At 45.6% G+C, this 20,227-nt stretch overlaps 1 protein-coding gene and 1 long non-coding RNA gene across 6 annotated transcripts in view; one reads left to right on the top strand and one right to left on the bottom strand.

Moving 5' to 3' along the window:
- Window positions 1–20,227, top strand: part of SH3BP5 (SH3 domain binding protein 5) — a 91,655-nt gene that overhangs the window by 22,823 nt on the left and 48,605 nt on the right. For 2 of the 5 annotated variants that reach the window (XM_068935582.1, XM_068935581.1), the window contains exon 4: window positions 19,763–19,825. In XM_068935582.1, the coding sequence (XP_068791683.1) occupies window positions 19,763–19,825 (63 nt within the window). Of the gene's footprint in view, window positions 1–15,600; window positions 15,662–17,725; window positions 17,862–19,539; window positions 19,639–19,762; window positions 19,826–20,227 lie in introns of those variants that run through there. The other 3 variants (XM_068935584.1, XM_068935583.1, XM_009687866.2) reach the window with 3 other exon arrangements.
- LOC138066348 (uncharacterized) lies at window positions 13,214–17,661 on the bottom strand. The gene is made up of 3 exons (XR_011139719.1): window positions 17,514–17,661; window positions 16,751–16,914; window positions 13,214–13,345 (listed from the first exon to the last, which is right to left on the bottom strand). It is a non-coding gene; the product is annotated as an uncharacterized lncRNA (long non-coding RNA).

A 20,227-nucleotide genomic window follows, 5' to 3' on the forward strand; every position in this document is an offset into this window, starting at 1 on the left:
AAGAAACTATGGCACAAGCAGTTGGAATTGGATGCCATGCTATGCAGTGGCTTGTGTTATGCCAGGCTAAGCAATTAGGGCTCATTCACTGAATAAAGCAGACTGTGGCCAGGCTTCTTGGCTGTGTATGACTGTGGAACAGCAGATGGTACCCAGAGTATGATGGACTAAGAAAATATTCTGAGTGGGGAAAATGGCACAGTTAAAAATGCCACTGCAGCTGACTTTCTCTGGAAAGGCGGAGCCCAATTGAAGAAGCCTTTTTGTGCAGTATTGCAGTTGCTCCCTGCAGACAGGGTACCAGGAAAAAAGAACACAGTCATGAGATTTTTGTTTCTGGCAATAGTCTCTTCCGAAGCACTTGATATCTTTCGGAATTCTGGGGCACGATATGAACCACATTAAAAACAAAACACCTTCCCTCTTATCTTTATCTGTGAATATAAGAAGAAAGTGAAAACTGAGGAAGCAATTTTTCCATGTATGGGAGTTAACGTAGTCCCTGATTGTTTGCCATATGCTAATTGGGATCTAAGGCAGAGCAATCAAAGAGAGATTATTAGAGGACACAAAACTGAGATAGATCAATTATGATTTGTGAAGCAGAGAACACACAGACCAGTTTACGAAATTTATAAAGGGTGAACGAGTGTTCACTGCTGTGGATGCACTAAAAAAGGAAAGTACAGTACCACAAGTGAAGAGATCAAGGGCAGAAAACCATACCAGTACTCAAAACTGGATTCTGAAGAAACAAAATGTGGCTCTGTATAGACTGTGGCAAACATTGTGAGCCAAGACAATGCAGTATTTGAAAAAGGACACAAGAACAGCTGTGGGTGGTACGTGCTAGTGCCAGCAGTGTGTATAGCACGGACATGGAGGATGGTGAGCACACCAAAAGGAATGCTTCAGGGCAGCAGTGGATAACACTGCAACCAAAGGTATCTAGACTAATCTTCCCTAAAGCAAGTAGGATATTATTAGCTGTAAGTTGGCCCCTGGGGTACAAACTGACATACCCTCAGAAATCAACGTTGCAATAGTGCTGATAAGACCAAAGAGGAATGGATACAATTCAAAGCTTAAGTGATGGTGTTAGGAGATATAAGCTGAATAGCTTGATAAGTTGTAATAGTGCCAGCTCACAATTTGCTGGGGCATGGAACTGGATGTGCAGGACAGCAACTGTTATTGGAATTTGGGACTTGCCAAGTCATTATGACTGCATCCACATGAAGGGACTTAGAGAGGTAGAGGATAAAAATGATTGATAAAGGAATTTGGGGAAGCTTCCACAAACCAGGAATCCTTCCAACACCGTACCAAACAGAGACACTGAAGCTGTCCCCTAATTCACCACCTTAGGGAAGTTCTCCTTGCCCTAAGGCTGAAGTGTAGAGAAAGACGGGCAGATTCATTGCACTGAGAATCACAAAATAAACAGGAGAGCTAGCAGAGTGGATACCCATTTGCTCGTTATTGTAGGAGAGGGTAAAAACCTAGAATCATTCACTTCGCATATGAACCCAAAGGAATTTAATAAGCATATAGCAAGGGAGCATTTTTCTGTGGCCTAGAAGAATGAAAAAAGCTTGGCAATGTCCACAATTCTTAAGCTTAGTGCACCAGCAAAGTTCTGAAAGACACTCTGAAAAACAGCACGTGCACATATTTAAACCTCTCCGTTGCTGTGACACTGCTTCTCAGGTTGTAGCTAGACTGTGGGATTCTGGCTCCAGAATGACTGAATGTTGGGATAAGCCAGTTTGTGCACCCTTTTCCCTCTTCTCTTGTTAAGCCTGAGATTTTATTAGAAGGAAAGATGGTTGCATAGGCAGGGAGGCAGTAAGAAGGGCCTCCATAGGTACTGCTGTGTGGATGTATTGTGGAGCATATCAGCCCTGATAATTTTATGGTGCCATTTGAGATTTCCTGGCACTCGAGGGGTTTTGCTGGGAAATGCAAAGGGTGATAGATGGTAAGAGGAGCAAAGGTTTTTGCTTTGGGAACTGAGGTTACTGCTTGAGGTCTTTCCTCCAGTCACAGACCACTGCGGGTTAAATGTTTTATTACATTAACTGACACAGAAGCTCTGAGTGATCAGGCCAGTGCAGTGTGTGGCTGCTGATGAGTGTGGGCTGTGCATGGCTGGGAAGGGAAACAGCTGTGTGGTGCACCTTTTGGAAGGGTCCTCTGCAGAGTCCTGTGTTGCACAGGATTGGGTGATTGCGATGGATGGATTGTACAAGGCAGACCTGTCTGCTCGCTTGGCTCTGAGTGACTTCCGAACCAGAAACCGAGCCCCTAAGCAAGTTGCCTCCTATCCAGTCCTTTTCCCCTTCTCCGTAATGCCCATCTTTCTAATTGTCCTTACTCCTAGTAATTCGACTTGCCTGCCTTCTTTCTCCTCGTAGTGATACAAGCTACCATATAACTAGAATTTGCCATTTGTATGTGCTATACGTTTCCTTCCTCCTCTAGTTTTGTCTTTAAATTACAAGTGTTTAGGGCAGCTTTTCCTACCTGTGTGTTTATGTGGTACTTAGAACAATAGAATCCAAATCTGGACTGAATCTACTATGTTTTAGTTACCTCTGTTCTTATTTATCATTTATAGAAGACAAGCTATACTGGCAAATGTTCTGGAAAGAGCAGTGGCTCTGCTGGTCCAAACTGCAGCTGTGCTGAGGCCTCATTTGCAAAGAGGATGTGCTGGAGGAAATGACTTTATACCCGCCATGGTGTTATTTACTCCTTTTTATATCCTTATTCAATGTATCTTTGTTTTTTATTTTAATTACTCCTTTTTCTGTTAAGCACTAAAAAAATATGTTGACAATTCAAATTATTATTCCTGTATGAGCTGTAACAGCCTTCTGTGACTCCTCATTACACTGACTATTGAGTGCAAACAGTTTCATGTCACTCTTCATGAACAGATATACAGGGTGTGTCATCCACCCTCTTCCCTTTAGCCATTTGCTCCCATCTCAGTGAGCTCTTAGGCTTCTGATCCTCAATTGCATGAATTGATCTGTGAGCCTAGATGTAATGCAGCCTGGCTTGAAAAGTTCCACAGAAAGAGAAGACCTCATTCATTGTAAGCTTATGTTGTAATTTTTTCAGCCAAACAGCCAGGAGGTGTTTGCACACATGTTCCCTGTAGACCAAGGGCCAACGCCTTTCTGTTTTCCAGTTTTGGGATGTGGCCCCTTCAAAAAGTAAAGGTGAGGGGAAGAGCAGCCCAGCGGAAGAAAGTAAATGAGATCTGCCTCCTCGTTAGGATGAGTTCCAGCTGGGAAAGCAGAGGAGAAGCCTGTTTGAATTAGTGGCTCCTGTATGTACGAGAAGAGGCACACAGGCTTATGGGCTTCTGCTGTGGCTCTAAAAAAGAAAAGTTGTGGGATCTTGCAACCAGCAGAGAAAGGTGTGTCGGTGGGGAGGAAGGGCTAGTTACTGCCCAGAGACTTGCTGCACTGGGCTGCAGGAGGAGGAGAGTCGTAGATGTTTTAAGTTGTGGATATGAAGTGTGAAGAGCTGTTAAAGAGGTTGGAGAGGGTGCTCTTCAGGTGAGGATCCTTACTGATAACATGAATACAGATAAAAGATCATAGCAGTGCAAGATAAATACAAGTGCTATTGCTAGCTGTGCTCTAAGCAGTTTGCTTTGTTGTAACCAGTATAAATCCCACTGGCAGTTAGCTCTTGCCTAACTAAAAACTGGCTAGCTGACTGATGGTAGCCCCTTCCACAGTCATGCTCACTTTTTTTTTTTTTTTTCAAAAAACTGTAATAGCAGCTCTTGTTCCTTGAGGTAGGAGGGGACTGGGCAGCAGGGAGTGATGGGCCAGGCTCCTCAGCAGACACATGCTGCTGGTATTAGGCAGGACCAGCTGGCTGCTGACTGGTGCTATCCTGCGAGGAGCTGGGCAGGGAGGCAGTGCTGGGTTAAGTAGCCCTGGAGAAGCTATTGTGGCCACTCTGGTAAGGACATGTGGAAAAGATTAGAGGAGGAAGGCTCTGGTGTTCCCTGAGGCTGGAGTTTCTTGGCTGCTTGTTTTCGGCTCTGTGGTTCTCTACCACCTCGGGCAGGAGCGCAGCCTGGGCGTCCAAGCAGGCTGAGAGTTGCAGGAGGTGACAGATGACTCCCATGCTCTTATTTTCCCAGGCGGTGTCTCTAACTGGCTCAAGACTCTCACCGTAAGGTACCAGACAGTAGCACGAGGCTCAAACTCTGCCTCGGTATAAACGGTGTGGACTGCCTGCGCCACGAGACTTGGCTGAAGCTCTCAGGAAAGCTCTTGCTTTCTTGCCCTGAGTTCCTTGCATCCCCTAAAAAATGTTGTTCAGATGGCCTTAAAGTAGGGAATAAATGTGCTACAAGCAAAACAAAAATCCACTTTGGACACCATTAAAGGAGAAAATAAGCAAGGTGTTTAAAAGCCCTTGCCTGTGGAAATAAGGTTTAATGTGTACCCTCAGCTCTCTCTGCTCTGTGCTGCCTTCCCAATGTGTTACCCACTCCCATCTGCGTGGGGAGTTTGTTTGTTTGTCTGGTTTTTTCCTTCTTGGAGTCTGGGCTGTCAGGACTGTTGTATTCCAAGCTCAGTTCTCATTATTAGAAGTAGAATCCAAGTTCCCAGCTCTTTGAGTTACAGAGCTTGAAACAATGGCATAAATACCAAAAGATAATAAAACCCTCCAAATCATGTTCTGCTTTAAATCTTTTTTTTTTTTTGAAGTCATTTTGTGGGAAGGACGAGGATTTGACCTGCAGACCGAGCTGTGCTGTGCAGAAGCTGCAGAATTCCCTTCCTCTGCCTCCAGTTCTTATAGATGAAGAGATGAGAGATGATGTACTAAGTTACCCGAAGTAGGTGGGGGGAACCTGTCTAGGATTTGTTGATTTAAAAATTACTGGGGTTGTTTTTGTGTTTTTTTAAAAATATTTCACTGAATTGTGCCGTATTTAAAGTGTATCCATCTTTAATCCTCACAGGTTTTAAAGGCATCCTCGATATAACACACAAAATATATTTTGGAACTGATACTGCAGACAAGAATGTGTGTGTATTTAATGATTGTTAGTATTTGCAGGACAGGGATTTAAGTCAGTAGGTATGTTAGAAACACCTAGAAGAGAGATCTGCTCATCTGAGAAACCACACAGGACTGTAGGCTCTAGAGTGAACTGTGTGGCAGATAAAAGCAATTGGAGTCTTTTGAATTCTCACTGATTTTTTTTTTTTTTTTGTTTATCAGTCTTTGGGTAAAACAGCTATGACACCTTTTCAATACATCTTTTTGAAAGAACAGTTAATTTTTAAATTTGAATTGTTTTTTTCTTTCCCTGCATTTATTTTCCCCCTCCAGAGCCTGCAGGTGTTTCCCTGCTGTCTCTGCGCAAGCTGGTATTGCAATCTTCCATTTCAGGGCTGGAGGCAGGGGCGGCAGCAGCAGCTGGGCTCTCAGTTAGGCCATGGTGAGCACTGGAGGAGGCGTTTGATAGCTCATGCAGTTGCTTTCCACCTCTGTTTTGAAACAGGCAGTGGGGATGGCTCTAGCCAACAGCCCTCCGGTTAAACCAGGGGGATTTGTGAAAATACTAATTTAAAGTGCCTGACTGAAAGGCATGATTTAATAGAAAAGGATTTCAGTACACTTATTCTTTACGTTAGAATAACTTAATGCTTGCTTTTTTGAGAATAACCTTTCTTTATGTAGTTTACAAGAAACATCCTACTGTTCCTGTCTAAGCAGTTTCTCATTGTAACCTGTAGAATGCAGGTTTCTTGGAGAAAGAATTTCTGTCTTCCTACTGAACACAAGAATCACTGTTCTTTATTGTGGGAAAAGAGACTGTAAATGTATAACTTCTGAAGGCTTAAAGTTTATCTCTTGGGTAAGAAAATAAATTCAGGTCAGGTCAGTCCAAATTTCAAAGTTTCCTTTATGTGCATTTCTCTGTAAAATGTAAGCTTAAGATTGTGGAGAAGTAGGATGATATGGACTAATAACAGTCCCAAAGGAGACTTCTGAGCCCTGAATTTGGCATTCATCATCAATGTCTGAGTTCCTAAAGTTCTGTTTGTTTTTAAGCCATGTATTTACTTTGTTTGCAGTTAAATTATTATAAAACTAGGAGACACATTAGCCACACATCTGTGTTCAGAGTGGTTCCATCAAAGCCTGATTATAGTAATTTAAAAATCAGATCCTGCAAGTGAAGTCTGTAGTATCTGTTCTTATCAGGATAAAAAGCAGCACTCTATTTTTGAAGAGGAATTGATCTAACTATGCACAGTTGGATACCAATTAGGAGCAAGTTCTCACTGGAAAAGCACAAGGAGGAATGGGTGGAGGGTTGTGCAACCCTTTAAAAAGGAATGGAAATAATATCCTTTTTGTAATTATGCTAATCTCACCATATGAATCACAGAATATACCATACTTTGAACACATGCTTATGGCTTGTTTTCTGTGCATCTTCCCCACACCCAAATGCGACAAAAGGCTGCCGTGCTGCTCTGCCCCAGCAGTGAGACACTGTGGTGTATTAACACAATGTATTTCCTACAGAAGAAGGTGGGAGATGCAGATTTTTTGTACTCATTTATGTATTTTAGGTAGAGATCCTATTTTCTCTGAAACAGCTGCAGTTGTTGTAACTCAATGTGAATGCAGTCCTTCATGTAAAAGGAGTGTAAGATATTGCTGTTTGCTCTATGGGGATAAGGTCAGATCCTGTTCATCCTGTACGAGACTTGGGTATTTGAGTCTCAAGCGCACTCTGCTGTGTTACCTTCACCTCCAAGCTCACCTGTGACTGGAGTGGATGAGAGGCCACAGTGCCGTGGTGCAGCTGTGGTAATGCTGGGAGCCCAGGGAAGCCCTTGCTGGAAGGTGATTTTCTGCCAGGCTCTCTGTACCACAGTACCTCCTCTACCCTGTGGTTTGGAGCCACCCGTGTGTCCTGCCACGTAATGCAGCTGGGGAAGCTCTGCACATTGGACTGAAAGAAGGTGGGAAAAGTCTTCACTTTCCTGCCCGTGGGCTTAGGTGAGTGAGGGAGCTGCAGCGTGTTAGCAGCTCTGCAGTAATTGTCCATGGGCACGCTCCTATTCTTGGGAGAGCAATTGTCCATGGGCATACTCCTATTCTTGGGAGAGCAAAAGGGAATTTGAGCTAACTTAGTCCTTCGAGGCACCTATGTCCACACAAAGAGGGCTTGTACTACATCATATCCTGAATTTTGGATGCAGGCAAGTCCGGAGTAAACCCCTTGCTTCTGTATGGTAACATTGTCCCCACTGCTGGCAAAGCTATGGGCAACTCCCTGCTCCCATAAATGACCCAAAGGAGGTGTTACTGCACCCTCGCTCTTTGTGGCTCTTCTGGCCTGGCCTGTCCTGCACCCCAGCTTGGCATGCTGGACCAACGCTTTGGCTAGGGAAGTGGAATAGCTCCCCTGAACCCAGTGGAGCTTCAGCTAACATATGTGCGCGGCGGATATGATCCATTATCGTCAGCATTCCCAGAGGGGTGATACATGTCCAGATGCTATTACTGTAGGCAGTGGATAAAAAGCCACAGTTCTGTCCTTAATCTGCATCTCAATAATGCTGTGGTGGGGGGGAAAGGTGAAGAACCATCTCGCCTCCTCTCACTTCTGCTGGTATTTACTTGTGGATGTGACAAGCTGTCGGTTTCTAGTTTGTGTGAAAAGTGACGCTTAATCTCCCTTCCCCCTACTCCAACCTTGCCAGCATATTTGCTGCATGCAGATATGGATTTGTGTTCATTTCCCTAGCAGATGTCACAGTGATTCGATGCAGAATGTGCTTGGGGACATGATTATAATTGAACTGTTCTCAAGGAAGGGGAGATGAATATGTCACTGTTTTCTGCTTCTGTTACAATAGTAGCGCTTTGCATTTCAGATCCTTGATTTGGAGCTTTAACTTCCCATTTTACATTAAAAGGAAGCAATGCTTGCAACTCTCTTAAGTACTTAATAAGCTCTACAAGACCAAATACTTTTGTTATATCACATTTGAAAAAATAACCTGGGTCTATGCTGACTTCTGCAACTAGACTCTGAATGTCCATGCAGTGGCACGTAGTGCTTCTGAGGTGTTTTGCACAAGGTGGATGAGGTGTACTGATGTAGCAGTGTGAATTCAGGATGGTGCTTCCTGTGTGTTACTTACAGGTGTGTAGGAACTGCTTTTGTATTCAGTGCCACTGTGAGTTGATACTGGTTTGATATTTAGATGTAAGAAAGTGTCTATGAGTAATATATATGAATCCTATTGTTATTTAAAATAAGGCTTATTTTAAAAGCAGGCTTCCATTACTCAGAATCTACTGACAGGGCCTCTCTTCTTCCTTTCACTTCTCCACCCAATTTACAAGGAAAAATCTCTTTCTGCTGAGGAAGTGCCTCAAGAAGGTTTGGCCTTCTTGTGATGATAACCCTGGGGCACCACTTCCTCCTTCAAAAATACAAGGTAATTGTATAGCTGCTGCAAAATAAAATGGGAGTCTAAGTGGAAAAGAAGAAAAGGTAATTATTTAGTTGCTAACATCGTTTCTGCTATGCCATTGTTTGATAGCTGTGTAATCGAGGTATACTGCTGTTAATATCCAGTCTCTGGCAGTGCAGGTTTGATGCCTATGTATTCTTTCAAGAGTTCCCAGGTGCCTGTTATTTTCTGTCATTACAAGTAGATACTTATGTAGAAATATGACTCCAGTTGCTCTTGACCAACCTTCTTGGGGCTTGTGGAAATACCCCTCCTTTAATAAAGTTAGTGTTAGTGGGGATTGCCACGTTCAACCATTTCCATATCCTTGGCAGAAAGGAAATGCTATTTCCTGCCTTTGGAGGATTACACAGCGTTAAAGCTGCCCTGTCTGTGAAGATTAGTACATTGCTGTGCAGTTGTTTTTTCTCCTCTGCCCCCCCCCCCCCCCCCCCCATGAAGAAGTGATTGCTCAAAGGGGTGCCTGTGAGGTGAGTGCTGTCTTGCAGGCTGCCTGGCACCTGCTTTGTTCTCTTTGCGCTCTCAGCAAAACTCCTGCTTCTGAAAATCAATTTCCTCTCCTGCTCTGTGCGGAGGGTGTTCCTGTTCTTAGATCCCACCACACATCCCCAGCACCGTGCAGTGGCAATCGGAGGGCTAATGGCACTGCTGCAGCTGCTGCTACCCTGGGACTGGCTCTTCGTTCTGCCGCCTGGGACTGCAGATCAGCACCGATGCCAAACTGACTGAGAGCAACTTTCATCTGCATGTGGCGGGACTGCACTTGTACTGTTGACCGCAGTTTTGCTTGGGAAATCTCACAGTCAGTCTCACAGATTGGAGAATGTAGTCCTCAGTTTGCAGTGATCTGTGTTCATTTGCATGTTAATGAAGGACAATCTGTCAGGCTCCCCATGGTCCTCTTGGGCCACATTTTCCGGAGGACTGAAGCATGCTCCCTTATCTCTTCCTGCTGCTTTGGCGCTCGCTCCTGGAATATGCACTGCCTCTTACAGCTGGGAAATGGCCTGTCTGCACATCTGAGCTGGGAAACAAGTGCCGTTCTGATACGGTCACTGGCTGAGAATAAGGGAACTGTCACCTTACCTCTTTGTGTCAATGGAGCAATGAAAGCAATGGATGGCCTTTGGGGACAGCAAGGGCAGCAGCTTTTGAATGTGCTCATTTGAGGCTATTGTTACCTGGCACATATCAAATCTATGTATTCCTACTCTAGTGATCTAGAGAGCATCTCAAAAAAAAAAAAAGAAAAAAATTTCTGGCCAGCAGCTGGTTTGCAGGGACTCCCAAGGTCCTCACTTGTCCTCCCAAGCCTCACTTGTGACTCTATGAACTCTTATTCAGCAAGATTTCCACAGCACGTGTTGTAAAACTGTCCCCTCAGTGGAAAGATTTCAGCGGAAAAGAAGTCACAGCACCATATTTTAGTCTTTCCTAGGGTTAAGGAAGCATTCTAGGGCAAAAAAAGACTGGGCTGGCCTGGTGAGGGTCAACAGACCCTAGACTGTGCCACAGGAATTCTCTGGTCTTTGCAACAGGCAAGGAAACATGTCCCCAAAGTGGGGGTTTAAATGATATAGGTGCAAATTTGGACAAGTGCTTTTGTTGAACCGTAGCTAATGGTAAGTGCTATGGAACAGGTTATATATAAACATCAGAAATCTGTGAAAGAATTTATCACCATAGCAATAATAACTTTTTTAAAAATATATTTATATAAATTCTGCTATGGAAATCTTAGTGAGGTTTGTTAAGGGTTATGAATAAGGCACAGCTGTCAAGTAGGTAGTTTGAGTTCAGAATGAGAAAAGGCCTTTTGCAGAACTAGAGGAATAGAGTAAGGATGAACGATGCCAAAAAGGAGAGTTTAGAGCAGAGGTTAAACTAGAACAAAAAGAACATCTCTTGGGGTCTACCTTTCAATTTGGTCATTGATTCTCATCTCGCTATCCTTCTGCAGTCATTTAGCCTCTTCATGTTTTCATGGATTTGCCTAAAAAATAGAGACAATAATACTAATACAGGTCTTCTCTCAGTCTCTTACCCAAAGCTACGTCTGTTAGCATTCTCTGGTATAGCACCTGCTTTTTCCATTGAGGAGAGACCATAGCTAGCCTGGCCTGGAAAGCAATTTTTGTTGATTTATTGAATTAATATTTTAAAGCCTAGTTCTGGAACTTGTCTGCATCTGCTGGTAAAAGAGAAAAATCTGAAAGGGTTCTGCTAATAGGGAAATGAGAAGCACATGCTGCAGGTGTCTGTGATCAGGTTAACTGTAAAGGTTTGGTCTTGTGCCTGTAGAGCTCTTCAGGTATTGGAGGTCTGAACTACTCGGTGTTACAAAACTCTGAAGACCCTTTTTCCCCCTGCTCTTGTATAGCTGTGCTGCGCTTGCCAGCCACATGTCGATTTGCAGAGGCAATAGGGGTATTCCTTAATCCTGAGAAGTCCCCAAAGCAGTGGGCAGTTCTGCATCATTTTTTGCAAAACTTATGCCTTGGCTTCTTCCTGCTGTCTCTGTTCCTCTCCCTGATGCTCAGGTAGCTCCAGCAGCCTCCACTTCATGCATTTGGGGATTCTTCCAAGGGAGGCATCAACAGCCAGATACTGGATGGGTGAGATGCCTGTGGGGAAGGGCTAATGAGAGGTGGGGTGGGTGAAGATCAGCCTGGGGATTGCAGTGCTTAGAGAGGACCACCAGGGCTGTGTGCTGATGGTGGAAAGTTGGCGTATGAGGAAGCAAATGAGAAATGGGATGGAACAGGGAAAAGAAGGAAAAATTTCTACTAGGGAGAGGGAACAGCAAATTCTACCTCTGGATTTCCAGGATGTAAACTCATGGGGGTTGGAAGAGGAAGAAAAAGAGAGACGATGACCTTACCTGTGCAGGCAAAGAGGGAAGCAATGGTTTAAATGAAACTTGAGAGGGTAGAAAGAGGAGGAATGTTAAGAGGTTGGAAATAGAGACCGAGCCTGGATGGTGAGGTAGAAGTAGAGATGACAGAGCTGAGGAAGCGGCAGAAGTGAGAGGGAGTGACTGTGTCAACATTGCAATCCAGAAGTGTTTGTTCAGCTACTGGAGATGCGAGGCACTGGGTCACATCCTGCTGGCAGCACGGTTGTGGCAGCGAGGCTTTAAAACCCACGTGGTGTTAGTGATGTTGGACCTGGGCAGGATTCACAGTCTCGGGCCTGGTACGTGAGCGGGAGGTGCATGGATATGGCTCAGCGGCAGTGCTCACCTTTGGGTTGTGGCATGGGAGGAAGGGAGGAGAGTGACTATAGATAATCATTACTTCTTATCCTGGTAAAGTTAGGTGCTAAAACAGACTCTACCTCACTCCTACACACAATATGCTTGATTGCTTGATTTTTATGTAATGAGAAGCTCTGAAGAGTGTGATTCTGTCAGATAGTAGGTGGAGGGCGGAAAATGTAGCTATTAATGGGAGATGAAGAGGGAAAGGTTCTTTGTATACAAGAGACATGTCACCTACGCAAAGCTGATGTGGATTTTTTTATCTGAATGCTTTAATGGGCTGTGGATTTCCATACGTATCTGGAAGAAGATGTTTGAAACGTAGACCGTTAGGGTCTTGCAGGCATCAAACTCAAATTTGTTCAACTGACAACGGCTTCTGTAACAAGATACTTGATGAGCTCATATTTTCTGGCACAAGGTAAACAGGCTATCAGGGGTCTGGTAAGCAAACAAAGAGAAGGATAGAAAAACCATTTGTTGTTTCTCCTGTCACTGCTTAGGGGTCAGCCAAATGCGGTTAGGAAGCAGAGAGACTGTGCAAAGACCTTTCTTAATACCTTGCTAATTAGGCTTGGCTGTGGACGGGCCTGTGCCCATCCCTGTTTTTCCCAGCTGCTTCCCTGTTGGCTGCCAGTCTGTCTGCACAGCTCAAAGACAGGAGTTCCCGTTTGCTTGCCAGGCCTCGTCTCTTGTTCCTCTAGATATGAACCTGGATTCTGCCTTTTCTCTTAGCATTTTAGTTGGTTGTGATGATATCGAGGTCCATTCAGTCCATCGTGCTTCTTTTGAAACATTCCTCTTTATCAATGTCTTTCTGGGCTATCTTATACTTGAAATGTCCCTCTGTTTAGTCAATATTCACCCCTTAGGAGTAGGAGTTGTGCGGGAAACCAAAGGGAAAGCTTCTCTGGATAGCTGTCGCTTAAATGAATGCTCTGAGATCCTCTGATGAAAGGTGTTCTGGAGGCTTAAGCTGTTAATGCCCTGTGTTCATCAGCTTAAAATGGGATATGGGCAAATTTCTGGTCTGGTAGCAAGATTACCAAGAAGTGAAGGCTGTGGTCACAGCGCTTTCAGTAGCCACAAGGTTGCTGTTGCACGGGGCTGTGCTCCAGCGTGCACGTGTGTTCTACGTTGCTCGGTGGGAGGCTCCTCGCTGGTGGCAGGCGCACGCAAGCGGACTGAGTTTTGCACCGTGCTTTTCAGGGGTGTTTCCTCCAGCTGGAGACGTCAAGATCTCCTTCCTGCTAAAGTGGAAAACTCCTCCGTGCTGTGTGCAGGCAGCAGTGAAGGGAGGGTTGTGGGAAGTGTTCGTGGCTCTCACTGAAGCACACGGTCCCGTGAACGCTCTGAACCAGACCCGCCTACCTGGAATATGTCATTTGCCATTACGTTTCCGCGATGCTGCGAGTTGCAGGGCCTCCTGTATTCATCTGTCAGTGTTGTATTTGGTGTCCTGTGTCCTGAGCAGTTTGGTTTGGTGGCAAGAGACTAGTGAGGGAGGTTTATCCTCTCAAAGTTGTCAATGAGATACCTATTAATATAATAAAATAGCAATAGATATAAGATCAGCATGAACACTAAGCAAACAAAGGACTGGAAAGATGAGATATTCCCTTGCACACGGCTAACGTTACGTAGGAATTATGGGTGATTCTTTAAATAAATGTTTTACATGTGGTTTATGTAGATGTCTAAGTGTAAAGAGTAAATGATGAGGGTGGATGTTTTTGTACTGAAAAGCGGTGATGTTTCTGCATCACTGCAGAAGCATTACTGGCTTATCAGGCTGGATAGAACAGAATGGCTCTTGCATCTCATTTTGCCTCTCACGAGGCAGCGCTTCTTGTCTGAGGCCTTATTTTGGGTACAGGTTAACGCCTTTGCATTTAATCCTGTTCCTGTTGAAACTCATGGGAGATTGCTATTGTGTAAAGCAGACGGCAGGAATCAGGGTGGGTATATTCAACATAGAAAGGGGGCAGAATGGGGTTTTCCTTGTTCAGATATTGAATATTGCAAAAGGGATCTTCCGTACTGTTCAGCAAGAGGAGGAGTCTCCCATGTTCTTCCGTTACTTCTTAAAAGCACAGAGGCAGTGTACTGCATTTGGGGCAGAGAGGCAGCAGGACTGCTCTGCTGCTCTGCAAAACTAGCGCTGTTGTAGTGAGGGTTTGCAGTGGGAAATCTGCTACCGCCCACCTTGCCACAAGGCAGCGTGGAAGAGAAGAAAGCAAGTCCCATGATGGTGGTGGGCTTCTCCCAATAAAACAACAAGAAGGGGACTCTGTCAGAGTGTTAATCATGCGCTATATATACCCTGTAGTATATGTGAATGTATATATATGTAAATATAAAATATATTGCGTGCTATCTGTCATATAAAGCATAAATATCAGGTTTCAGAATAATAAGAGAAGTAGCTCGTGGGATACACAAACGTAAATCTGCTAGAAATTGGACCAGCAGGTAATTTTGCTGATAACGCTTTTATTTAGTTTTTAAGAAAGATATTAAGATTAGTGTGGTTAGAAAACAGAATGGTACCTCTTTAAATGAGCCTCCTTTCTTTGTAGCCCTGTGAAGCCTGGAGGGTATTTTTAATAATCTTTAAATGGTGCTTGTTGTTAAAAAAGAAATGAAATTAAAGGGTGTTTTGGGATGTAGTTTTTTGTCCAAATACATTCCTTGTAGGTGGGGAAGTCTAGTATTGTTTGTACCACAGGTGCTCAGGCCCATTAATATGTCTTTGTGTGCATTGTTTGTATGCAAGTTCATAAGGTGATGGCATCCTATAAACTGGTGTAAAAAAGAATAATTGATTTTTGGCACGTCCTAAAACGCAGAGCACAAATGTGCTGCAACCATTGTGAGCATGGAAGCATGAAGGTTTGGTTGAGAAATAAGCCAGGGGAAGTTTTGATTCTGACCACTTCTTAATGTTTAATACCCTGCACGTGTATCCTGCGTGCAGGGAACTTAAAATCATCCAGTAATGCAGTGCAAAAAACCCTCTTCCCTAAAAAGCATTCCAAATCGAACTTATCAAATATATGTAAATTTACACTACACATTCACTTGGGTTTTTTTCACTAAATTAACTACAGTCATTAGTATGTTTCCCCAAGTGGTTCCACACTGATCACTGATGCATGCTTCTTCCCAGCTCATTTTGTTTAAAAGGCAACTTCTGGTTCCCCAATTTTTATTCAAGGGAGGTAATACCTAATCTACAAAATATCCTCTAGAATGGAGGGGGAAATTCTTCTTTGTACTCTTCCCTTACAATGCAGAAGTTTCCTTATTTCCTCTGCCAAATTTTGCATGCATGCTGAGGATTTCTGTGGGACCAAAAATTGGGGCTGTCCAGCAAATTCCCGTGCAAGTAATACTGTAAGAGCGTGTCTTGGCTGGAGCATCACCGTTGCCCGGGAGTTTCTGTACTTTAGGATCTTGCATTAATGATAAGGCTTGTACCGCAAATGGCTGCTGTCATGTAGCAACACAAATGTTGCGCAGTATGATTTAGCTGAGTGCCAGAGTAACTCAGATGACTGCTCCTCCTGCACCGGGACCTCTCCCTCTGCTTTTCAGATGAACCGTACAATCTCCAGTGTGACTGCGGTTGAGCTGCAGCCTGGCCTGGTGCATCCGTGCTGCTTCTCTACCGCAGCCGCTCTGCAGCCCCATTAGCTGTTTCTTCCTGCCTTAATTGCACAGTGCTTGATATTCAAATATTGAATGTTTTGAACCAGGGTTTTGAAATATTGATATAACAGGAAGCACAGACTGTCTAGGTCGAACCTTGGGCGGGCTTTACCCGACTGCCTCCTGCAGGGGAAGCAGAAAGGTCAGTACACTGGACTTGCTTTTTTTTGGTGGGAGTGGGGAGGTTCCTGGCTGTTTATAGATCGTGTAGGAGATTTGCTGCGACGAGATGACTCATGACTTGGTGACGGCAATACCCAAATGCCATCATCTGCAATCTACTTCTTGTGCCACACCGAGTTAAGCAGAACGTGCAGCCTCCCTACGTACTGTTTCCTGGATACTCCTGGGACTCTGCTTCCCTTTGCATGTGATAGCAGTTTCAGCCAAAACTATTTCATGGGGAACAGAAAAGACCGAGCATAAAAATAATATTTTTGAGTCTTCTGCTGATCTTCATGTGTACTGAATGCTTTTTCTTCCTCTTTTCTTTCAAATCTCTCTTGCAGCCACTTTCTGTTTATGCATTATGTGATGCCTACAGTGATAAATTTGACTTGGGCGTTCTTCAGCGATTTTTCGTTTGTTTAAATTTTTCTGATGTATTGATTTTATACAAAGTGATGTCTTTGGCCTTGGGGCTGTATTTGAGATGTCCGAGCCTTGGAGAGAGGGGAATGTGCATTCATCTCGCCTCGCTGCATGCAGGCAGCTCTCGAACGCGCTAATTCTGCAGTATGAATGTGGAAAGGAACAGCTTGCTCAGACATGATGGTGGCAGATTGATGATTTTGGCTTGAGTTTTTTTGAGCTGTGACAGTCACCTGGACTGTCATGTTGTCTCAAACATTGCAAATCCGTCGGTGGGAGCATGGGCTGTGCAGGAGCATTTCCCTGCCCCTGAGCCGCAGGCAGCCCTCTGTGCAACGTTGCAGCGGGTGAGATCGCATGGGTTTAGAAGAAGATAGCAAAGCTACAATAGCTGTTTTACATAGCTTGTTTTCTAGAAGTGGAAGCAGTAACAGTGGGATTGCCAGCGTCAACTCTTCCGTATGCTTGTTTTGTGCCCTTTTAGGATGCTTAGACCTTTGGACATTCAACCACCATTTGACCGTTTTTTTTCTTTCTTTCTTTTTTTTTAATTTTTTGTGGTTATCTTTTGAGGTGTCTGCTAACAAAAATAGGGTTCAATCAAAAAGTGTTGCTTTTAAGGAGGAGGTGCATTCCTCACCTGTTTGAAAAGACTTCTTGTCCGCCCAGGAGGAGTGAGGAAGCAGTCTGGTGGGGCTGGGACGCTCTGGCGAACAGTGCAGCCCGTTGCTGTGGCTTGCCTTATGTTTTCCCGTGCAGGTGGTCTGGCCCCTGGGCTCTGCTGGGACTGCCCTCCCCCATGTCCTGGGGAAGGAGAAGACAAAACTTGTTTGTTTGTTTGTTTGTTTTTTCTGTGCAAATGATAAGGGGGCGCACTAATAATCTCTCCCTGGGGTTGCTTTGAGATGGGAAGACAAAGTCATTGTTTCAAATCTTATGTCTTTGCTGCTGCCCACAGAAGGGGGCTCAGCCCTGCCTGAGGGAAGCACGGTGAAGGGCTGCTGGAGCCCCCCACTGCGGGGGCCCTGCTGGTACCATGGGACTAAGGAGAACCAGGTGCTCAGTTATTAGCCGGGGCAGTGTATTTCCATGTGATCAGTGCTTCCTGCAAGAAGTTGCTTTTTACTGACGTCCCAGGTGTCAGCAGGGCTTTCCCCCCAGCACCCAGTAGGTGCAACAGCTGCTCGCTCAGCTGCCACACAACAGAAACCGGGCCGAATTTTTAAGGTTGCTTTGACTTTTATCTCTTCCCCCCCCACACACACCTTTTTTTTCCCCCTCCCTCTGCAAACAGATTTTATCCCCTGCAAGCCCACCGGCAGAGCCTGAAAAGGAAGAAGGAAAGAAAGGCCAAAAAAAAAAAAAAAAGCGCCAGGCAGGGTGTAGCTAGCATTGCCTTGCACCTGAAACTGCTCGGCGTGGCTTCCCGCACCGCAGCTGCGTGCCCTTGGGCTTCGGCGCGGCCAAACGCATACGCGACAACGGGAACAAGAATGAATCAAGCGCAGGGAAAGCGGAGCCGCGCACCTCCCGCCGGCCGGGGGGCGGGGCCTGCCGTCGGGGGGCGGGGCCTGCCGGGGGGCGGGGCCGGGCGGCGCGGCGCGGCGCAGCGGGCCGGCGGCGGCGGCGCGGGCGGCGGGAGCGGGCGCGGGGCCGCCATGGAGGCGGCGGGACGGCGGGGCCGCGGCGCCGAGGAGGGCCTGCGCCCCGACGAGGAGGAGGAGGAGGAGGAGGTGGACCCGCGCATCCAGGTGAGCGCCGCCGCTCCGCGGGCTTTCAGGCGGGGAAACGTCTTAATTAACAACCAAAAATATACATTTTTTTTATTTTTTATTTCATATACACATATGTACATATATATTTTTTTTAATACCCGGGCCGGCCCCCGCCACCCGGGGTCTCTGCTCCCCCCCTTCCCGCGGCTCTTTGTTATCCCGCAGCCCCCTGAGCATGTTGCACGTCCTCCTAGCACCTTTCTTCCCCCCCCCCCCCCCTTTTTCTTTTTGGCCGTGTCAGCGTGACCTTGCTCGTGAAGCGGGACCGACACGCAGAAATTCAGAAACGATGGTGGGAGGGGAATAGGTTGTTAATCCCCCCCCCCCCCCCATCCCCCAAAAAGAAAAAAGAGAAGGCGCTGTAATGGAAGGTGGCGCTCCCCCGCTGTCACTGCCTTGGAAGCGCTCGTTACGCTCTCACGGGCTTTAAACAAAGCTGCTCCTCCCCCGGCTCGTGCCGTGACCGTGTGTCGTCCCCCCCCCCCCCCCCCCCGGTGCAAACTTCAGCCAGCTCCGGCCCCTGAAATTCAATGTATTTCTAGGTCTCTGCAGATTTCTGGCTCTTGCCTGAAAAGCACCCCCGGGACCGCTTGCGCTGCGGGAGCGGGGCCCCCCGTGCGCGGGTTGTCCTCCTCTCCCCCGCGCTGAGCCAGCCTTTCCTTGGCAGGCCCGGCCCGGCCCGGCCCGGCCCGGCGCGGAGCGGCCGCGGCTACGCGGAGGGAGGCCCCCGGCCGCGAGCCGGCGTGCTGCAGCCCTGGTTTGCAGCAGCCGAGCCCCGTTAGCATCTCTTGATTCAATTTTGCCCTTAGGTTCTTCAGTTTTGCAGCGCGTTTCCGCTTGCTCGCTTGTCCTCTGGAGCTAATTCCTTTTTGATTGTAACCGGAGTAATTGTTGTAATCTAGAGGGAAATCCTCAAGCGGCGATCAGCTCACGGTGTTCGGTTTATGCAGTGAAACATTTCGAGGCAGATCCTGTTACGCTGGTTGAAAATTAAATGACCATTTAGTTAGAGGATACTCCGGTTGAAACTGGGAGGATCGCGCAGGGAGTAACATGTTGCGCGAGTAATTAACGCTATGGGAATCTGCTCCCGAGGGTTGCTTTTTGTGGTTAGAAAGCCATTAAGAACAAGCGTTGTTTTTTTTTTTTTTTTTTTTTTTTTTAACAATAACTCATTCATGCCAGCACCACCTCCGGTAAATATTTATTCAAAGGATTTAACACCTTTGTTTTTGCTGTTAGAGATCTAAACGTTGGCATGAAAGCTAACTAAACAAACGTAGCCGTATGGCCCAATGACTAGTCGTGTTATAAAATGGTTTGCCAAAATCCAGAGTAAATGCCTTTCATACGCTTTCAGACGCGTTCCCTCTCCTCCTTGCTGTGCTGTCACTGCTTCCCTCTCCTCCTTGCTGTGCTGTCACTGCGTCTCCGGCGATACCAACAACTTTCTTTTAATCCCTTTGCTCTGTGCTTGTAGGCCTCCTTCCTTCCTGCTGTGAAGGCAAATGGCCTTCTCCTAAAACGGTCTCACTGGAAACCTGCAGGCGTGGACTTAACTGGTTAACAAGACAGAAATTACTCTACCTTTTGCTTATTTTTTAATAGCGAAGAATAAACCAGAGCAGGAAATGTGCTGCCTTAAAATAAAACTACGGAACTTCTACTTATGAGAAAAATAACCAGAGCAGCGTACAAGACCAGTGTCAAAGTTGTTCTAAATGTCTCAGATTTTCCTGTTTTCATTGGATATGTAAGCCACAGCCCTTGTGAGCTTTCCAGGGGGTGCTGAGTTATAAATGTTAGCTTAATGCTAGCTTCTCAGATATTTTTCTCCTGATTTCTCAATATGTGTTTGGCTTTTTCTTTCTTTCTAGGGGGAGCTGGAAAAACTAAATCAATCTACAGATGATATCAATCGGAGAGAGACAGAACTGGAGGTACAGATTTCATCCTTCCGTTTTCCTTTTGTGCATGAAGAGTTTTCTGAGCAACAGGGTAATATTTTTTTAATAGGTTCCTCCCTGAACTATTCCATTCTGAATGGTAATTTGGTAGCCAGGACCTGATGAATAATTTTCAAATGTGTGAACTGAGTGAACAGCTGTGACGGAAAGGGAGACTGCAGGGTGATGCTGACCATGTTAAAAACGTAAGCAGAGTGCTCAACCCCCCACTGCTAAACCCTATTTTTAGCTTTTGAAACTAAACTTAGTCAAGTTCTGTTTTAAGTGTCACTGGCTTGGGTTTGTGATCTTGTAACCTTAGAGAGTGAAAGTGTTTGGTTAAAACATCTTTGATTGTACAGTTACCAGCCAGGATCCTCCAAACCTCTGTGTTTT

The sequence above is a fragment of the Struthio camelus genome, chromosome 2 (assembly GCF_040807025.1).
Source record: "Struthio camelus isolate bStrCam1 chromosome 2, bStrCam1.hap1, whole genome shotgun sequence".
Lineage (NCBI taxonomy): Eukaryota > Metazoa > Chordata > Aves > Struthioniformes > Struthionidae > Struthio > Struthio camelus.